This window comes from Pristiophorus japonicus, chromosome 12, assembly GCF_044704955.1.
Source record: "Pristiophorus japonicus isolate sPriJap1 chromosome 12, sPriJap1.hap1, whole genome shotgun sequence".
Classification (NCBI taxonomy): Eukaryota; Metazoa; Chordata; class Chondrichthyes; family Pristiophoridae; genus Pristiophorus; species Pristiophorus japonicus.
Window position 1 is genome coordinate 195013594 of NC_091988.1, and position 17564 is coordinate 195031157.

General features: G+C 42.0%; 1 protein-coding gene across 3 annotated transcripts in view; it reads left to right on the forward strand.

Annotated features, from left to right (window-relative positions):
• Window positions 1-9794: 9794 nt before the first annotated feature.
• lsm14b (LSM family member 14B) overlaps window positions 9795-17564 on the forward strand; it is a 38463-nt gene continuing 30693 nt past the window's right edge. For all 3 annotated transcript variants that reach the window (XM_070896373.1, XM_070896374.1, XM_070896375.1), the window contains exons 1-2: window positions 9795-10132; window positions 14775-14929. In XM_070896373.1, coding sequence (XP_070752474.1) covers window positions 10009-10132; window positions 14775-14929 — 279 coding nt within the window. In that variant the 5' untranslated portion in view covers window positions 9795-10008. The remainder of the gene's footprint in view (window positions 10133-14774; window positions 14930-17564) is intronic.

Below are 17564 nucleotides of genomic sequence, written 5' to 3' on the forward strand. Positions count from 1 at the left end.
TTTTGGTCATCTGCCGCAATTTTTGTCTTGTAATACTCCTGTGAAGTGCCTTGGGACATTTTACTATGTTAAAGGTGCTATATAAATACAAGTTGTTGTTAAAACTTACTCCATATGTTATGAAATAGTATGATGTGACCTTCCTGCTAGCACAGGAAGTGTGTGCTAGAAATAAAGCTTTTTCTTTTAAAGTCCTTGATATTTTCCTCTGTTGACTGTCTTTTAAACCCTACCCTTCCTAATTTCCCATTTTGCTTCTCTACTATAATGTTTATATTTATTAGGGGACAACAAAGAAGAAAACTACATTTCCCATATGGCTTTAAAAAAAACCTTTCCTGTTGAACAGGACAAAAGAAACAGAAAAAAATACTATATCGTGAAGATCAAAAATAAAAGGCAAATTTGACAGCATCCAGAAAAAAATGATCGGTCACCATGTCCCAACATTAGGTTTTAGAGTTATTTTAAACTTTCAGAGCTTGTCTATAGAAAACAACAATTGGAAGGGAACAGTTACAAGTTCAGATCACATCATAAGCTGTGAGACCAAGGCTTAAGTTATTCGTCATGTGAATGTCAAGAATCGATTTATTTCCTTTTGTAATCACTTGCTCATTTTTAAACAGTATGTTCTTTGGAGCTATGGGGCAATATAATTTTGTTTCCCATCTACCTTCAGGATTTTTTTTCCCCAGTCGTGGATGTTAGTGAACATTCATGTCTTGAAACTCTAATAAATTGGATTATTATGTTCTCAAAATATTCAATTTGAAAACTTATAGGAATTTGTTCTGACAGTGCCTATTGGAAAACAACACTTCAGTAAAAATCCCTGATATGCATTTATCAACACAACAGTAAGAACTTCATTATACAAGGCACTAACTATTAAAATACATATGAAACATAATTAAACAGGATTTCAGACAAACAAAAAACATGCACAACTGCTTAACATCTACCTCCATTGATACGGCATTATAGATGACTAATATCAGGAAAAGGATAAACCAGATACCTATACATCAGTTAAACTAATTTCAGTTGTGCGCAAACTCTTAGAATCAATAATTCAAGCTAAAACTAGTGAGCATTTGAAAATGCAAGAATTAATGGAGTGTCAGAATGGATTTGTTAACGGTAAGTTGTGTTTGACAAATGTAACAGTTTTTTTGCAAAGGTGACAAAATAGATTGATTAAGGCATGTAGTGTATATGGATTTTCAGAAGGCATTCAACAAAGTAACTCGAGGCTTTTACCAAAATTCAGGCATATAGCATGAGAAAATGAAGGAACATGAAAGAAAGTTGATTGATAGACAGGAAACCAAGAGTTAGGATGTTGCTTGGTTTGGAGAAGAGTTAGAGGTGGTCTACTTTAACAGTCAGTGCTGGGTCCACTTTTGTTCTCAGCACAAATAGATGATTTGGCATAGGGAACACAATATTGAAATGTGTTAATGATCCAAATGTAGGGGGTTTGAAAATTAATGAGGAGCACAATACAAAACCTCAAGAGGGCATAGACAGATTAGTGGAAAGGGCAGATAAATGGCAGATATCATTTATTAAGTTTTATTTATATAGCACCTTTAACGTAGTAAAATGTCCCAAGGCACTTCATTCACAAGTGTTACAGATAAACAAATAAATTTGACACCAAGCCACAAAAGAAATTAAGGCAGATGATCAAAAACTTGTTTAAAAAGGTATGTTTTAACGAGCATCTTAAAAGGAGGAAAGAGAAGTAGAGAGGTGTAGAGGTTTAGGGAAGGAGTTTCAGAGCTTAGGGCCCAGGCAGAAGGCACGGCCACCGATGGTTGAGCAGTTAAATGTGGAGAAGTGAGAGGTTGTACATTTTAGGAGGAAGCAAGAAATGAGAATATAAACTCAGTGGAAAGATTCCAAAGGATGTGGATGGATAGGGGGTTCAAATTCAGAATTCTCCGACTGAGTTGATAAAACTACAACAAGACCAATATCATTGAGATTCATAACAAGGACCATAGAGTAGAGAAGTACTGTAATACATTTGCCCAAGGTAATAGTACATAGAAATTAGGTGCAGGAGCAGGCCATTCGGCTCTTCGAGCCTGCACAGCCATTCAATAAGATCATGGCTGATCATTCAACCTCAGTACCCCTTTCCTGCTTTCTCTCCATAACCATTGATCCCTTTGGCCTTAAGGGCCATATCTAACTCCCTTTTGAATATATCTAATGAACTGGCGTCAACAACTTTCTGCGGTAGAGAATTCCACAGGTTAACCACCCTGAGTGAAGAAGTTTTTCCTCATCCCTGTCCCGAATGGCTTACCCCTTATTCTTAGACTGTGACTCCTGGTTCTGGAACTACCCAGCAACGGGAACATTTTTCTTGCCTCTAACTTGTCCAATCCTATCAGAATTTTATATATGTTTCTATGAGATCCCCTCATTTTTCTAAACTCCAGTGGATACAAGCCCAGTTGATCCAGAGTCTCATATGTCAGTTCTGCCATCCTGGGAATCAATCTGGTGAACCTTCACTGTACTCCCTCAATAGCAAGAATGTCCTTCCTCAGATTAGGAGACCAAAACTGAACACAATATTCCAGGTGTGCCTCACCAAGGCTCTGTACAACTGCAGTAAGACCTCCCTGCTCCTGCCCATCCACCTCCACGGAGGTGTGTGGGGGACCTGACCCATCCACCTCCATGGCACGAACCTGGTATTGCAGTACTTCCAGGAACGGTGCAGTGGCTCTAGGCCTTTTGGCTAAGAACATTGGTGCAGAGTGATCCTTGGCGTGTGCAAGGTGACCTCTGGCGTTTGTGATTTGACAAAGAATTGGAACGATTGGCTACGAATTTCAAAAAAAAAGACCTCCCTGCTCCTATAGTCAAATCCTCTAGCTATGAAGGCCAACATGACATTTGCTTTCTTCACCGCCTACTGTACCTGCATGCCAAACTTCAATGACTAATGTACCATGACACCCAGATCTCGTTGCACCTCCCCTTTTCCTAATCTGTCACCATTCAGATAATATTCTGTCTTCCCCTTTTTGCCACCAAAGTGGATAACTTCACATTTATCCACATTATACTGCATCTGCCGTGCATTTGCCCACTCATCTAACCTGTCCAAGTCAACCTGCAGCCTCTTGGCATCCTTCTCACAGCTCACAGTCACCCAGCTTAGTGCCATCTGCAAACTTGGAGATATTACATTTAATTCCTTCATCTAAATCATTGACCTATATTATAAATAGCTGGGGTCCCAGCACTGAACACTGCAGCACCCCACAGGTCACTGCCTGCCATTCTGAAAAGGACCCGTTTATTCCAACTCTCTGCTTCCCGTCTGCCAACCAGTTCTCTATCCACGTCAATACATTACCCCCAATATCATGTGCTTTAATTTTGCACACTAATCTCATGTGGGACCTTGTCAAAAGCCTTTTGAAAGTCCAAATACACCACCATCCACTCGTTCTTCCTTGTCCACTCTACTAGTTAAATCCTCAAAAAATTCTAGATTTGTCAAGCATGATTTCCCTTTCATAAATCCATGCTGACTTGGACCGATCCTGTCACTGCTTTCCAAATGTGCTGCTACAGTTAGATTACTGTGTACAGCTTTGGAGACCATATCCTTGAAAAGTCATTAAAGCCGCAGCAAGCATATAGCATAGATTTACCAGGATGATATTAGGGATGAGAAACTATATTGATGAGAGGCTCTAGAAACTAGGACTGCTTCCCTTGAAGCATAGAAGATTAAGAACTACCACAGAGTTTATTTTAAATTAAGTCTTTTTGATAGGGTGAATAGGAAAACATGGTTTTTTTCTTGTCGGAGTTAATAGCGTGTGATTCTACACAATTAGTACAAAGTTAATTATATTATGTGAAATAAGTCTCCCCAAATTAGAAATGTTAAGATCAGCTCACTAACATTGCCTTTATTTACCAAATTGTATAACTAACTGAACAGAGTTCAGACTTACCAGAATAATTTAGTCGATTGTTTTGGCTATGTTACTGCTCCTCATCGGTTATTCTATTTCTTGTAACAATAATACCTTTGACCCACCCCCAGCTGTCATTCTAAATTCCAATTATATCACAAATGAAATTAATGATAAATAATGAATTACCAACACAATGACTACAGCATCACAAAGAATCACAACACAGCAGTAGGTAGTGCTGGGTAATTTTGCCTGAAAATGATTTTTTTCAAAGGTTGCTGAAAAATCTTTATGTATTGTGTATGTATTTTGATGTCACATTTTTAGGTTTTTACAATGAGCTATTTTCTTGGATTCAACGTTACCAATGCCTCCTGTAAGCAAACCTCACGCCTCCTACGAATTGAGTTTATCTTTTCCTACCCAATATCTAGGTAACAGAGAACAAGACCCAAGGATTGTAAAAAAAGAATCCTTCTACTGTACATATCCTAGAATGGTTAGAGCACAGAAGGAAGCCATTCGGCCCATCGAGCCCATGCCAACTCTCAGCAAGAGCATTTCAGCTAGTCCCACTCCCCCGCCTTTTCCCCGTAGCCCTGCAATTTTTTTTTCTTCAGGTACTTATCCAATTCCCTTTTGAAAGCCATGATTGAATCTGCCTTCACCACCCTTCAATCAGTGCATTCAAGATCCTAACCACTCGCTGCGTTAAAAAAAAGATTTTCCTCATGTCGCCTTTGGTTCTACTGCCAATTACCTTAAATCTGTGTCCTCTGGTTCACGACCCTTCTGCCAATGGGAACAGTTTCTCTCTATCTACTCTGTCTAGACCGCTCATGATTTTGAGCGCCTCCATCAAATCTCCTCTACTCAGCTCTGAACAACCCCAGCTTCTCCAGTCTATCCACATAACTGAAGTCGCTCATCCCTGGAACCATTCTTGTAAATCTTTTCTGCACCCTATCTAAGGTTGTTACATCCTTGCTAAAGTGCGGTGCCCAGAATTGGACACACGTTGAGGCCTAACCAGTGTTTTATAAAGGTTCATCTTAACTCCCTTGCTTTTGTACTCTGTGCCTCTATTTAAGAAGCCCAGGATCGCATATGCTTTTTTAAATTGCGTTCTCAACCTGCCCTGCCACCCTCAATGATTTGTGTACATATATCCCAAGGTCTCTCTGTTCATGTACCCACTTTAGTTTATATTGCCTCTCCCCATTCATCCTATCAAAATGTATCACTTTGCTGTGTTAAATTTCATCTGCCACATGTCCGCCCATTCCACCAGCCTGTCTATGTCCTCTTGAAGTCTATCACTATCCTCCTCACTGTTCACTATACTTCAAAGTTTTGTGTCCACTGCAAATTTTGAAATTGTGCCCTGTATACCCACGTCTAAGTCATTAATATAACAAGAAAAGCCGTGGTCAGAGTACCGACCTCTGGGGACCATCACTGTAAACCTTCCACCAGTCCGAAAAACAAACATTCACCACTATTCTCTGTTTCCTGTCACTTAGCCAAATTCATATCCATGCTGCCACATGTCCCTTTTATCACATGGATTTCTACTTTGCTGGTAAGCCTATTATGTGGCACTTTTTTCAAATGCATTTTGGAAGTTCATATATACCACATCAACTGCATTGCCTTCATCGACCCTCTCTGCTATCTCATCAAAAAACTCAATCAAGTTAGTTAAACACTATTTGCCTTTAACAAATCAGTGTTGGCTTTCCTTAATTAATCCACACTTGTCCAAGTTGATAATTTTGTCCTGGATTATCATTTCTAAAAGTTTCCCCACTAAGGTTAAACGGAATCAATCAGCCACTGAAATGTATCAAATGCAAAATTGATTCGGTATACATTCTATAAGACTATGCTCAGCTTCTAAAGCAGCAGATGGTTTATTTAAATGAAACAGGTAAGTGAACAGTAGACAGTGTAAAAACAGTAAATAATATACTTCACATTCTGCTCAATACATAAGCTAATACATATGTTACTCACCTTTTCTCTAATACATAGACTTTAAAATAGCTCCCTTCTTAGTGAAATATGCTGCAAAACAAACTTTGCTTCTATGCTGGTGACATTCAAAAGTAAAAACCAGAGCTAATATTAGAAAGATATTAGGAGTGAAATTTATGAAAACAGAAACAGATTCTCAAACCCCATTTCAGAGCAAGACATATCTCACATTTCTGTAATGTAATTTACAGGGTTAGGAATAACTAGATGCGGAGTAGGAGGGTTGAGGAATGATTGGAGAAGCTGATTCGGTGCCTCTAGATGATAGCTGGCATATCGATGAAAAGAAGCAGACAACAAAAGGCTATTTGAGGGAAAGAAAAATAAACATAAGTGAGTCTCACTTCAAATGAGTGGGATTAAAATAATGTTAACGAGTACAGAAGAGTTATCGAGACAAGATTGTTGGAGCAGGCTGAAGCATTTGTCCACATCTTTCGGATAAGATGTTAAACTGAGGCCCCGACAGCTCTCTCAGGTGGATGTAAAAGATCCCATGGCACTATTTCGATGAAGAATAGGGGGAGTTATCCTGATGTCTTGGCCAATATTTATCCCTCAATCAGCAGCACTAAAAAACAGGTCATTATCAGACAGGGTGGTGGAAGCAGATCCAATTGTGGCTTTCAAAAGGGACTTGGATTGGATACACCTGAAGGAAAAATCATTGGCAGGGCCATGGGGAAAGGGTGGGGGAATGGGACGAGCTGAAGTGCTCTTGAAGAGAGCCGGCATAGGTTCGACAGGCCTCATTCTGTGCTGTAACCAATCTATCACATTGCTGTTTGTGGGAGCCAGCAAATTGGCTGGCATGTTTTTTTTATTTGTTCACATGAAAGGCAAGGCCAGCATTTAATGCCCATCCCTAATTACCCTTGAGAAGGTGGTGGTGAGCTGCCTTCTTAAATTGCTGCAGTCCATGTGGTAGTGGTTTGGTACAACTGAGTTGCTAGGCTATTTCAGAGATCAGTGTAGAGACAACCACATTGTTGTGGAACTGGTATCACATATAGGTCAGATCAGGTAAGGATGGCAGATTTCCTGGATGGGGTTTTAATGGCTAGCTTTTTATTTCCAGATTTATTTAACTGAATTGAAATTCCCCAGCTGCCTTGGTGGGATTTGAACTCTTGTCTCCGGGATACTAGTCCAGTAATATAACCACTATGGTACCGTACCGCAAATATTTCCTACATTACAACAGTGACCACACTTTTTTTTAAAGTATTAATTGGCTGTAAAGCTTTTTGAGGCCATCTGGGTAGTCGTGAAAGGCTCTAATATAAATTTAAGTTAAGGGGTGATCTGATCGAAGTTTTCAAGATGTTGAGGGAAATAGATACGGTAGACAGAGATAAACTATTTCTGCAGGTTGGGGATTCTAGGACTAGCGGGGGGGCAAAGTCTAAAAATTAGAGCTCGACCTTTCAGGAGTGAAATTGGGAAACACATCTGCATACAAAGGGCTAGAAATTCGGAGCGAAAATGACATTTTTTCGCCAAAATTACTGTTTTCGCTTCGCTACCGCTAGTAGGCTGGAAAATCAACTTTTAATTTGAGCGGTGGTAAAATTCGCCGTTGCACAAGGATTCGTGGCGCAAACTGCGAATTTCAACTACCTTAGTCTGAGACCGATACCACTGTGAGAGCGGCCTTGTGAGGGAGCAGAAACACCAAAAAATAAATTGGGAAAAACAAGAAAAAAAATCACACAACATTTACAAGACACCTATCTATTGAATCGTTGAAAAAGAATTAAAGAAAAACTTTAACTTACCTTTTTGCCGGTCTTCATACTTACCACTGCTGGTAGGGCTGCACTGACAAGTTTTTCCCTGTCCGTATTCTGAACGCAGATTACGGGTACGGAGACAAATTTCTGGCAAAAACACTATTTTGACTGTTGCACGGCGGCGCTCCTCTCTCAGCGGTACATGGTAAACGCCGACGCCCTAAGGTCACTCAATTTCCCGCCGACCAGGTTTTCTCCAAAAAGGGTGAAATAGCACCAAAAACACGGTCGCAAAATTGCCGAATTTCTAACCCAATGGGTGGTAGAAGTTTGGAACTCTCTTCCGCAAACGGCAATTGATGCTGGATCAATTGTTCATTTTAAATCGGAGATTGATAGCTTTCTGTCAACCAAAGGTATTGAGGGATATGGGGCAAATGCGGGTATTTGGAGTTAGGTGGCAGCTCAGCCAAACCACGGTGTGGCCTTGGACAATGTGGACCACTTTCCATACCTCGGGAGCCTACTATCAGCAAGGGCAGACATCGACGACGAGGTCCAACACTGCCTCCAGTGCGCCAGCACAGCCTTCGGTCACCTGAGGAAGAGAGTGTTCGAAGACCAGGCCCTCAGATCTGGCACCAAGCTTATGGTCTATAGGGCAGTAGTGATACCCACCCTCCTATATGGCTCAGAGACATGGACCATATACAGTAGACGCCTCAAATCGCTGGAGAAATACCCTCAATGCTGTCTCCACAAGATCCTGCAAATCCCGTGGGAGGGTAGACGCACCAACGTCGGTGTTCTCGATCAGGCCAACATCCCCAGCATCGAAGCACTGACCACACTCGATCAGTTCCATTGGGCGGGCCACATCGTCCGCATGCCCGACACGAGGCTCCCAAAGCAAGCGCTCTACTCAGAACTCCTGCACGGCAAGCGATCCCCTGGTGGGCAGAGGAAACGTTTCAAGGACATCCTCAAAGCCCCCTTGATAAAGTGCAACATCCCCACCGATACCTAGGAGACCCTGGCCAAAGACCACCCTAAGTGAAGGAAGAGCATCCGTCCGGGAGGGCACTGAGCACCTCGAGTCTCGTCGCGGAGAGCATGCAGAAAGCAAACGCAAGCAGCGGAAGGAGCGTGCGGCAAACCAGGCTCCCCACCCACCCTTTCCTCCAACCACTCCGTCCCACCTATGACAAAGACTATAATTCCTGTATTGGACTGTACAGTCACCTGAGAACTCACTTTTAGGAGTGGAAGCAAGTCTTCCTCGATTTTGAGGGACTGTCTATGATGATGATGATGGTTGAACGGTGGAGAGGAGCTGTTCCTATGTTCCTGTTGCAAGTCTTTTTTTTCCCTTTTCTGTGTCCTGGGGCACAGCCTGCAGCAGTGGCAGGTCCAGGCAGCGGGCGGTCGAGGGGGTCGTTCAGCCCGATTGCCTGCCTCTCTTCCGCGGTTACATCTGAGCCAGGGTGTCCCTGGAGATGGAGCACGTGGTGTCCACCGGTACGCTCGCGGCCTTCCGTGAGAGGTGGGCACCGGAGGGACTGGAGTGCATCATCACCCCCGGCAACATGATTTTAATTTGATTTTAATGTCTAAATGTTAATTTGTTTAATTTGCCGGTTTTAGTATTTGTGTTTTTACTGCCCCAAAAAAACAAAAAGAAACAAAAAAAGGGGGCACTTAAAGTTTTTGGCGTATGCCCCCCCCCCCCTTTAATCAGGGGGCACTTGATTATTTGTTATACAACAAAAGAGTTGTATAATTTGTGTTTCAGTGCCCTCAGAAAAAAAGGGGGCACTTGAAAAGTTTTTCGAGTCTCCCCCCCCCTTTAATAAGGGGGCACTTGATTCTTGGTGTCGACAAAAAGAGTTGCAGCAGTGGCCACGCCCCGTGTCTGGGAGGGAGCCTGGACCTGCAGTGACTGGCCGCTGAGCGGCAGGGGTCGCTAGCGGGGGCGGCGTGAGGCGGGACGGGGGCCGGCGGCCGGCGGGCGGCGGCGGCGGCTCCGCGAAGCCCGGCTGGGCCCCGAACGCCATATTTAAGCGGTGTGAGGCGGCGGCGGGGGAGGGGGGGGAACAATTGGGTGGGTGCAGCCAGCGGCTGTTTAAAGCACACCTGGGAAGGGGAAGAGAGAGAGAGAGAAAAAAAAAGAAAGACCCAGAGTAAGACTGTGTGTGTGTGTGGGGAGGAGGGGCAAAATATTTTTTAAAAAATTATATATAAATCGCCAGCTTTTTCCCCCCCCCCTCACCCCTGCCACCATGAGCGGCGGCGGTACGCCGTACATCGGCAGCAAGATCAGCCTCATCTCCAAGGCGCAGATCCGCTACGAGGGCATCTTGTACACCATCGACACCGACAACTCCACCGTGGCCCTGGCCAAGGGTAAGCGCCTGGGGCTCCGAGCCCGGGGGGGGTAGGGTTGAGGCGGCCCGGGCGGCGGGGGGGGGGCCGCAGCGGCCTGTACACACCTTCCCTCTCTCCTCTCTGCGTTTGAGCTGCGACGCCTCTCTGCCTTTCTGAGGCGCTGGCCCACATCCTTTTTCTTTAAAAGAAAAAAATGTGTGTGTGTGTGTGTGTGTGTGTGTATATATATCTCTCCCAAATCTACCTTTTTTTTTTATTCGTTTAAAAATATTTGGAAGGCAATCCAATCCAAATGGTTTTTAACATTTTGCATCCATGCTAAGTACAGTACAAGGTGGCCCTGTTACAGTGCAAATTCTATATACTTTCTGATGTATACAGCCTGAGGGGGGAGGGGTGGGTTATACTGGTTCCAGCCCCTCTGTGTGCAATAGCAAGAGGGCTTTAAACTGTGGCCTTTCCCCATTGAGCCTTTGCAGAGGCTGTACCAAGCTTCAGTGCGTCCCTCAGGACGTAGACCTGGACCTTTATCTTAACTGCCCTTGTGTTTTAGTATCTGTCCCTGCACTGGGAAAACCGGGCCTCGTATTTATTATTGTAGGCCTCCACCTTCTGATGGTTTTAATTTGCCTTTTGTCCTGGTTTTGGCTGCTTGTTTAGCAGGACAGGTAGTTGTCACTTTTTATAAATCACTTTTTTGATTTCCACTTGCAACTGGTGCATTGACCTCATTAGTTTTGCCCCAGTGTCTCTCCTGCGTGTGGGAGATTGACAGCAGTCTTGTGGTCCATTTTCTCCTGAGGTACTGAGCTCCAATTGTGTAGTTTGCATTATTTATATTTGTCAAAAGGTCTGAATTAAGAATGCCTACTATCCCGATTGGAGTTCACAGGATGTACGTCGACAGCTCAAGTAGTTGTAAAAAAAAAATGATTTGAAGCTGAAATTGTTGCGATGGCTCCGGTAATGAAATTTTGAAGTTGGGATACTTAATTCCACTGCAATCCAAACACCTTCAAAAGCTAATTAGTGCAAACATGCTCACATGAGCTCTACTGGGGTGTCCTGACATCCCTACAATAGTGTTGACTTGCTAACTTGTATAGGAACATTTAGGTTTTTTTTACAAATTAGTGGAGCATTAGCCATTAATCCATCTGAGCCAGATGACTTTTTTACTTTGTGTTGCCAACCTTTTAAGTACCTCTACCTATATTCTATACAATTTCTCTACCTTTTTACTGTGACATTGGCAGCTCTTTTGCAAAGACAGATGTTAAGTATTCATTGCTTCAGCCATACCCTCTGCCTCCAAGATTTCCTTTTTGTTTGTAATTGCCCCCACCCTTTTACTCTTTTTATATGTTTATAAAATACTTTAGTGTCTGCTGTGGCTCAGTGGGTAACGCACACTCCTGAGTCAGAAGGTTGAGCGCACAAATCTAGGTTGACACTCCAATGTAGTGCTGGGGGAGTGCTGCACTGTCGGAGATACTGTCTTTCAGATGAGACCAAGGTCCTGTCTGCTCTCTCAGGTGGATGTAAAAGATCTCATGGTACTACTCTGAAGAAGAGCAGGGGAGTTATCCCAGGTGTCCTGATCAATATTTATCCCTCAGTCAACATAACAAAAACAGATTACCCAGTCATTGTCACATTGCTGCTTGTGTGCAAATTGGTTGCTGTGTTTCCCATATTACAACAATGACTACACCAACAAAAGTACTTAATTGGCTGTGAAGCACTTTGGGATGTCCAGTTTGAAGGTGCTATATAAATATGTGTTTTTTTCCCCCTTTTGTTACCTGCTAATCTTTTCTCATACACTTTCTTTGTATCTCATTTCCTTTTTCAGTTCTCCACTACAGTTTCTGTATTCTACTTGATTCTCTACTGTATTATGAACCTGAGATTTATCATCAGCTGCCTTTATCTCATTTTATTTTAATTTCACTTTCTTTAGTCTTCCAGGGAGCTCTAGCTTTGGATGCCTTTCTTTTCCCCCTCATGGGTGGTGCTTAGTCAGTAGCTGAACTATCTCCTCCTTGAAGTCCTCCCATTGCTCCTTTAATGTTCTGCATGCCAACTTTTGTTTCTAAATCACCTGGGCCAGATCTTTTTACAACTAACTGAAATAAGCCCTTTTTCAGTTGAGTATTTCACCTTTTGTCCTTTGTCTCTTTCCATAACTACTCTAAACTTAATATTCTGATCACTGTTTCCCAGCTGTTCTCCCACTGAAACATGCTGCACCTGCCCCACTTCATTCCCCAAAACTAGATCCAGCACTGTTTCCTTCCTCCATTGGGCTGGAAAAGGTTCAGTTACATTGAAGATGGTTACCTGAACAAAGTTACATTTTATTGCCAAATCTTGGAGTAATAAAGGCTGTTAATTATTTTTGGCGGGTTCCTTTTCTCTCCTTCCCCAATTGTATTGGGTCCTTGGTACCCAAGTGGCATCAAGTCTAAGTTATAGATGTTCATAAAATGCCCTTGATCTTTTTTTTTCTTGGATTTCAATAGTTTACTCAGGTTTTCTTCTAAATTGCCAAACTTTTATGCTGAGCTCTGAGACAGAATTAATACATTTGATTAACTAGAGTTAGTGAAGCCCTGAGACTACAGAAAATCTGATTTTGCCATTAATGCTCTATCTAGTACATTTTTGGGGGGTCTTTGTATGCTTTTCACAAATGACCAGGGTTAATTTTGAGACATGTTTGACCATATTAAATTTTGTCTCCAGGTCTACCAATATACACAGGTTATATTGACTAAATTGTATTGCTTTACTGTCTTTGCCCTGTTGATGATATTGCTGCTAATGTGATTCTACTAGCAGCAGTTTTCTTGTCAAAATATTTTAATTTACCATAGCAGCACTTCCCAGTTTGGGTCCTATGGGATGTTAGACGATTGCATCTGTCACTGCCTGGCCTGAAAAACTAGCAGAAGTTGGGTAGATCATGCATGTATCCTGAGATGAGGATATACTATTTATATACAAAAAGGTATGTCACTGTTTTTAAGCTTTTGTGGATTGTCCATTCACTTGATTTGCGGATAATTTGACACGACCCCCTGATTTAATCACCTTATTTTCTAATTTACTAGCTAATGCTGCACATTGGCTAATAGCTTCTCACCTGATGCCCATTGATGGATTGATTGTAAAGTATCCAAAAATATTCCAATTAACTTGGGACAAGTTCATGTGTTTAGAAGTGACTTCAATTCCCCTTACTGAACAGCTTGATTTTAATGTTTGACCATTTTGATTTATTCCGAGTCAAAGTTCTATCCAGAGTTCTTCTGCAATGATAATGTGGAATCATGGCAGATTTGTCATGAATGTACTAGATAAAGGGGAACCTGCTGTATCCAACGGTGCACTGTTGCAATGTGGATTTAAATGCAGCTTTAAGAGGATGCAGCCAGAAAAACTTGTGATGAGGATGGATGCCTTCAACATGAAACTGGTGGTTCAGCCTGGTCTGTCAAAGGGTGAGCATAGCCCTCTGACAACAGCCTACTCCAACAATCCTGTTTCAAATAACTCCAAGAATTGTAAAACACAGGAGGAGGCCATTTGGCCCATCTAGTCTGCACCTTCCATGAGTAGGAAACATCTAAAGGGCTTTGTTATTTGTCCTGTAAACTGAATTTGGAATGGTTCCTTGGATATCAAAGAAACAAATGACTCGATACTGGATGTGATGCCAATGAGAGATCATGCGCTGTAATGGAATATTTGATTCCTATCTAATGTCACTCTGCCTGGTCTGAAGAAAAAGTGAATAGCTCAGGCATTAAACTCAGCACTGTAAATTGAACTGGTTTTGTGTTGTGGCAGTATTGCAAGACTTTTTGGGCTTGCAACTTGAGTTGTGCAGTGCTTGTGTGTGTGTGTGTGTGAGAGAGAAAACCCGGATAGACTTTTACAAATAGTGTTCAAGATTGAAGTTTGTGCTACAGCAGGTAAACTATTTTAAATTCTGTGTAATTAATGAATCTCAAGACCTCAACGAGTTCCCATGGCTGCTGGACTATGCATGCTCTATTGGTGACCTCGTAGGCTTCAACCAATAATGTTCTAAGCTGACTGCTAAGAGGCATGTGAGCAGCATTGTTCTGACTGTCTCTGACCTCTGATGGTAGGAGAGAACCTGGGCTGTTCTCAGTACTTCTCCCAGGCAATGTAGCTGAGATAAAGAGCTCATTAGTATTGCATTGGGGGAAGAGGCAGCAGGCCTGAGATTGTGGCTGTGAACTAGTTTGTTGCAGAAATGCACTGCAACACCATGCTTATGTTTCAAAAATATTGTAATCTTCTTGTAATTACGGAATACAGCTTTACACCGTGCAAATTTATTCTACCCCTTGCTATTCCAACACGCTAATGGCTACGGCAAATAAAAGGATCAGAAACTAGAACATCTTCTGATCATAACCAAAAATTGACCTTTAATCTCATTGCAGAAAGATTACATTTGGATCACATCTGTTATGTGAAAAATGAATAAAATAGTGCAATTAACTGACTGTAAATGGCAACAATCATGTTCATTTTTGTTTCAAGTTTGAACCAGTACTGTCATGACCCAGGTGAAATTGTGTTGGGTTACATTATATGCATTGTTAAACTTTTGTTTTGGCAGTGCGATCATTTGGAACTGAAGACCGCCCCACAGACAGACCTGTTGCCCCCAGAGATGAAATCTATGAATACATCATCTTCCGTGGTAGTGATATCAAAGATATTACTGTGTGTGAGCCCCCAAAACCTCAACCCCAGGATCCTGCTATTGTACAGGTGAATAATAAGTAATTTTTAATACTGTATGACTAAAGCATTATTGTAAAATAAGAACATTACAATTAGGAGCAGGCCATTTGGCACGACGAGCCTGTTCCACTATTCAGTAAGATCCAGGGGCCGAGGGTGATCTTCAAACTCCACTCCACCTTCCTGTGTTATCCCCATATCCCTTGGTTCCCTAGTATCCAAAAGTCTATAGATCTCGGTCTTGAATATTCTCAACAACTAAGCATCCACAGTTCTTTTTGAGGTAGAGAATTCATTCACAACCCTTTTGAGTGAAGGCATTTCTCCTCATCTCAATCCTAAATGGTCAACCCCTTTTCTGAGACTATGGTCCCTAGGTCTAGACTCCCCAGCTAGGGGAAACATCCTCCCAGCATCTACCCTGCCAAGCTCTTTAAGAATTTTATACATTTTTGTGAGATCACACATCATTCTTCTAAACTCTAGGAAATTTAGGACTAGTCGACTCCATCTCTATCAGCCTTTTTGGTATCTGTCTCACCGCCATACCATGATTGCCAATGATTTGCTACAGTGCTCTTGTCACTAGATATGGCTAAGTTGGTTAAATTTCTATTTTAAACAGGAGTTCTAATGCTATGTTACTTACTCATCCTAAGCAATTTTGTGTTTTTTGAAACGTTCATCTTCAAGTTAGGTTGGTGACAAATTCACTTCAGGTGGCATCTGAAGTATTTGTGCTCTCTCCTTTAATTCAATTTCATCCACCCATTACTTGTGCTGCTCTTCTAAGAAGGCAACCAAGTACCCACATAAGAACATAAGAAATAAGGCCATTCGACCCCTTGAGCCTGCTCTGCCATTCAATATCATATCTGATCATGGAATCAATTCCACCTCCCTGCCTGCTCCCCATACCCCTTTGTTCCCTTATTACTCAAAAATCTGTCTATCTCTACATTAAATATATTCACAGATTTACAACCCTGAGAAGAAATTCCTCATCTCAGTTTTGAATGGGAGACCCCATATTCTGAGACTATGCCCCCTAGTTCTAGATTACCCTATGTGGAAATATCCTCTCTGGGTCTACCTCGTCGAACCCCCTCATTATCTTGTGTTTCAATAAGATAACCTCTCATTCTCCCATGAGTATAGGCTCAACCTATCTCCATAAGTCAACCCCCTCATCTCCGGAATCAACCTAGTGAATCTTCTCTGAACTGCCTCCAATGCAAGTAGAATCCTTAAATACAAAGACCAAAACTGTATACAGTACTCCAGATGTGGCCTCACCAATACCCTGTACAGTTGCAGCAGGACTTCTGCTTTTATACTCCATCCCTCTTGCAATAAAGGCCAATGTTCCATTTGCCTTCCTGATTACTTGCTGTACCTGCATAATAACTGTGTTTCATGCACAAGGACTCCCAGGTCTCTCTGTACTGCAGCATTTTGTAATTTTTCACCATTTATATAATTTGCTCTTTTATTTTTTTTCTGTTAAAGTGGATAACCTCACACTTTTCCACATTATACTCCATCTGCCAAATGTTTGCCCACTCACTTAGCCTGTCTATATCCCTTTGCAGATTTTTTTTGTGTCCTCCTCACAATTTGCTTTCCCACCCATCTTTGTATCATCAGCAAACTTGGATATATTACACTTGGTCCCTTCATTCAAGTTATTAATATAGATTGTAAATAGTTGAGGTCCCAGCGGCATCCCACTGGTTACTGTTTGCCAACTGGAAAATGACCCATTTATCCCGACTCTCTGTTTTGTTAGTTAGCCAATCCTCTATCCATGCTACTGTTGCCCCAACCCCGTGAACTTTTATCTTGTGCAATAACCTTTTATGTGGCACTTTATTGAATGCCTTCTGAAAATCCAAATACACATCCACTGGCACCCCCCCTATCCACCCTGCCTGTTACATGCTCCAAGAACTCCAGCAAATTTGTCAAACACGATTTCCCTTTCATAAAACCATGTTGACTCTGCTTGATTGAATCATGCTTTACCAAAAGTTCCGTTACTACTTCCTTAATAATGGACTCCAGCATTTTCCCAACGACAGATGTTAGGCTATCCGGTCTTTAGTTTCCTGCTTTCTGTCTGCCTCCTTTTTTTTTAAATAAGGGCGTTACATTTGCGGTTTTCCATCCGCTGGGACCGCTCCAGAATCCATGGAATTTTGGTAGATTACAACCAAGGCATCCACTATCTCTGCAGCCACTTATTTTAAGACCCTAGGATGCAAGTCATCAGGTCCAGGGGACTTGTCCATCTTTAGTCCCATTATTTTACTGAGTACTACTTCTTTAGTGATAGTTTTAAGTTCCTCCCTCCATTAGCCCATTGATTATCCATTATTGGGATGTTTTTAGTGTCTTCTACTGTGAAGACCGATACAAAATACTTGTTCAAAGTCTCTGCTATTTCCCTGTTACCATTATTAATTCCCCAGGCTCCTTCTCTAATGGACCAACATTTAGCCACTCTTTTCCTTTTTATATTCCACGCCTCCTAACTCGCCTCAGTTAGACCCATAGAGATCCACTTTGGCTGTGTTCCCAGTTTGTGAAGTACCAATTCTTGGCAAGGATTATTTTGTGAAGGTATTGGCCAAGATTAAAGTCTTGTGCAAGGAACTGTGGA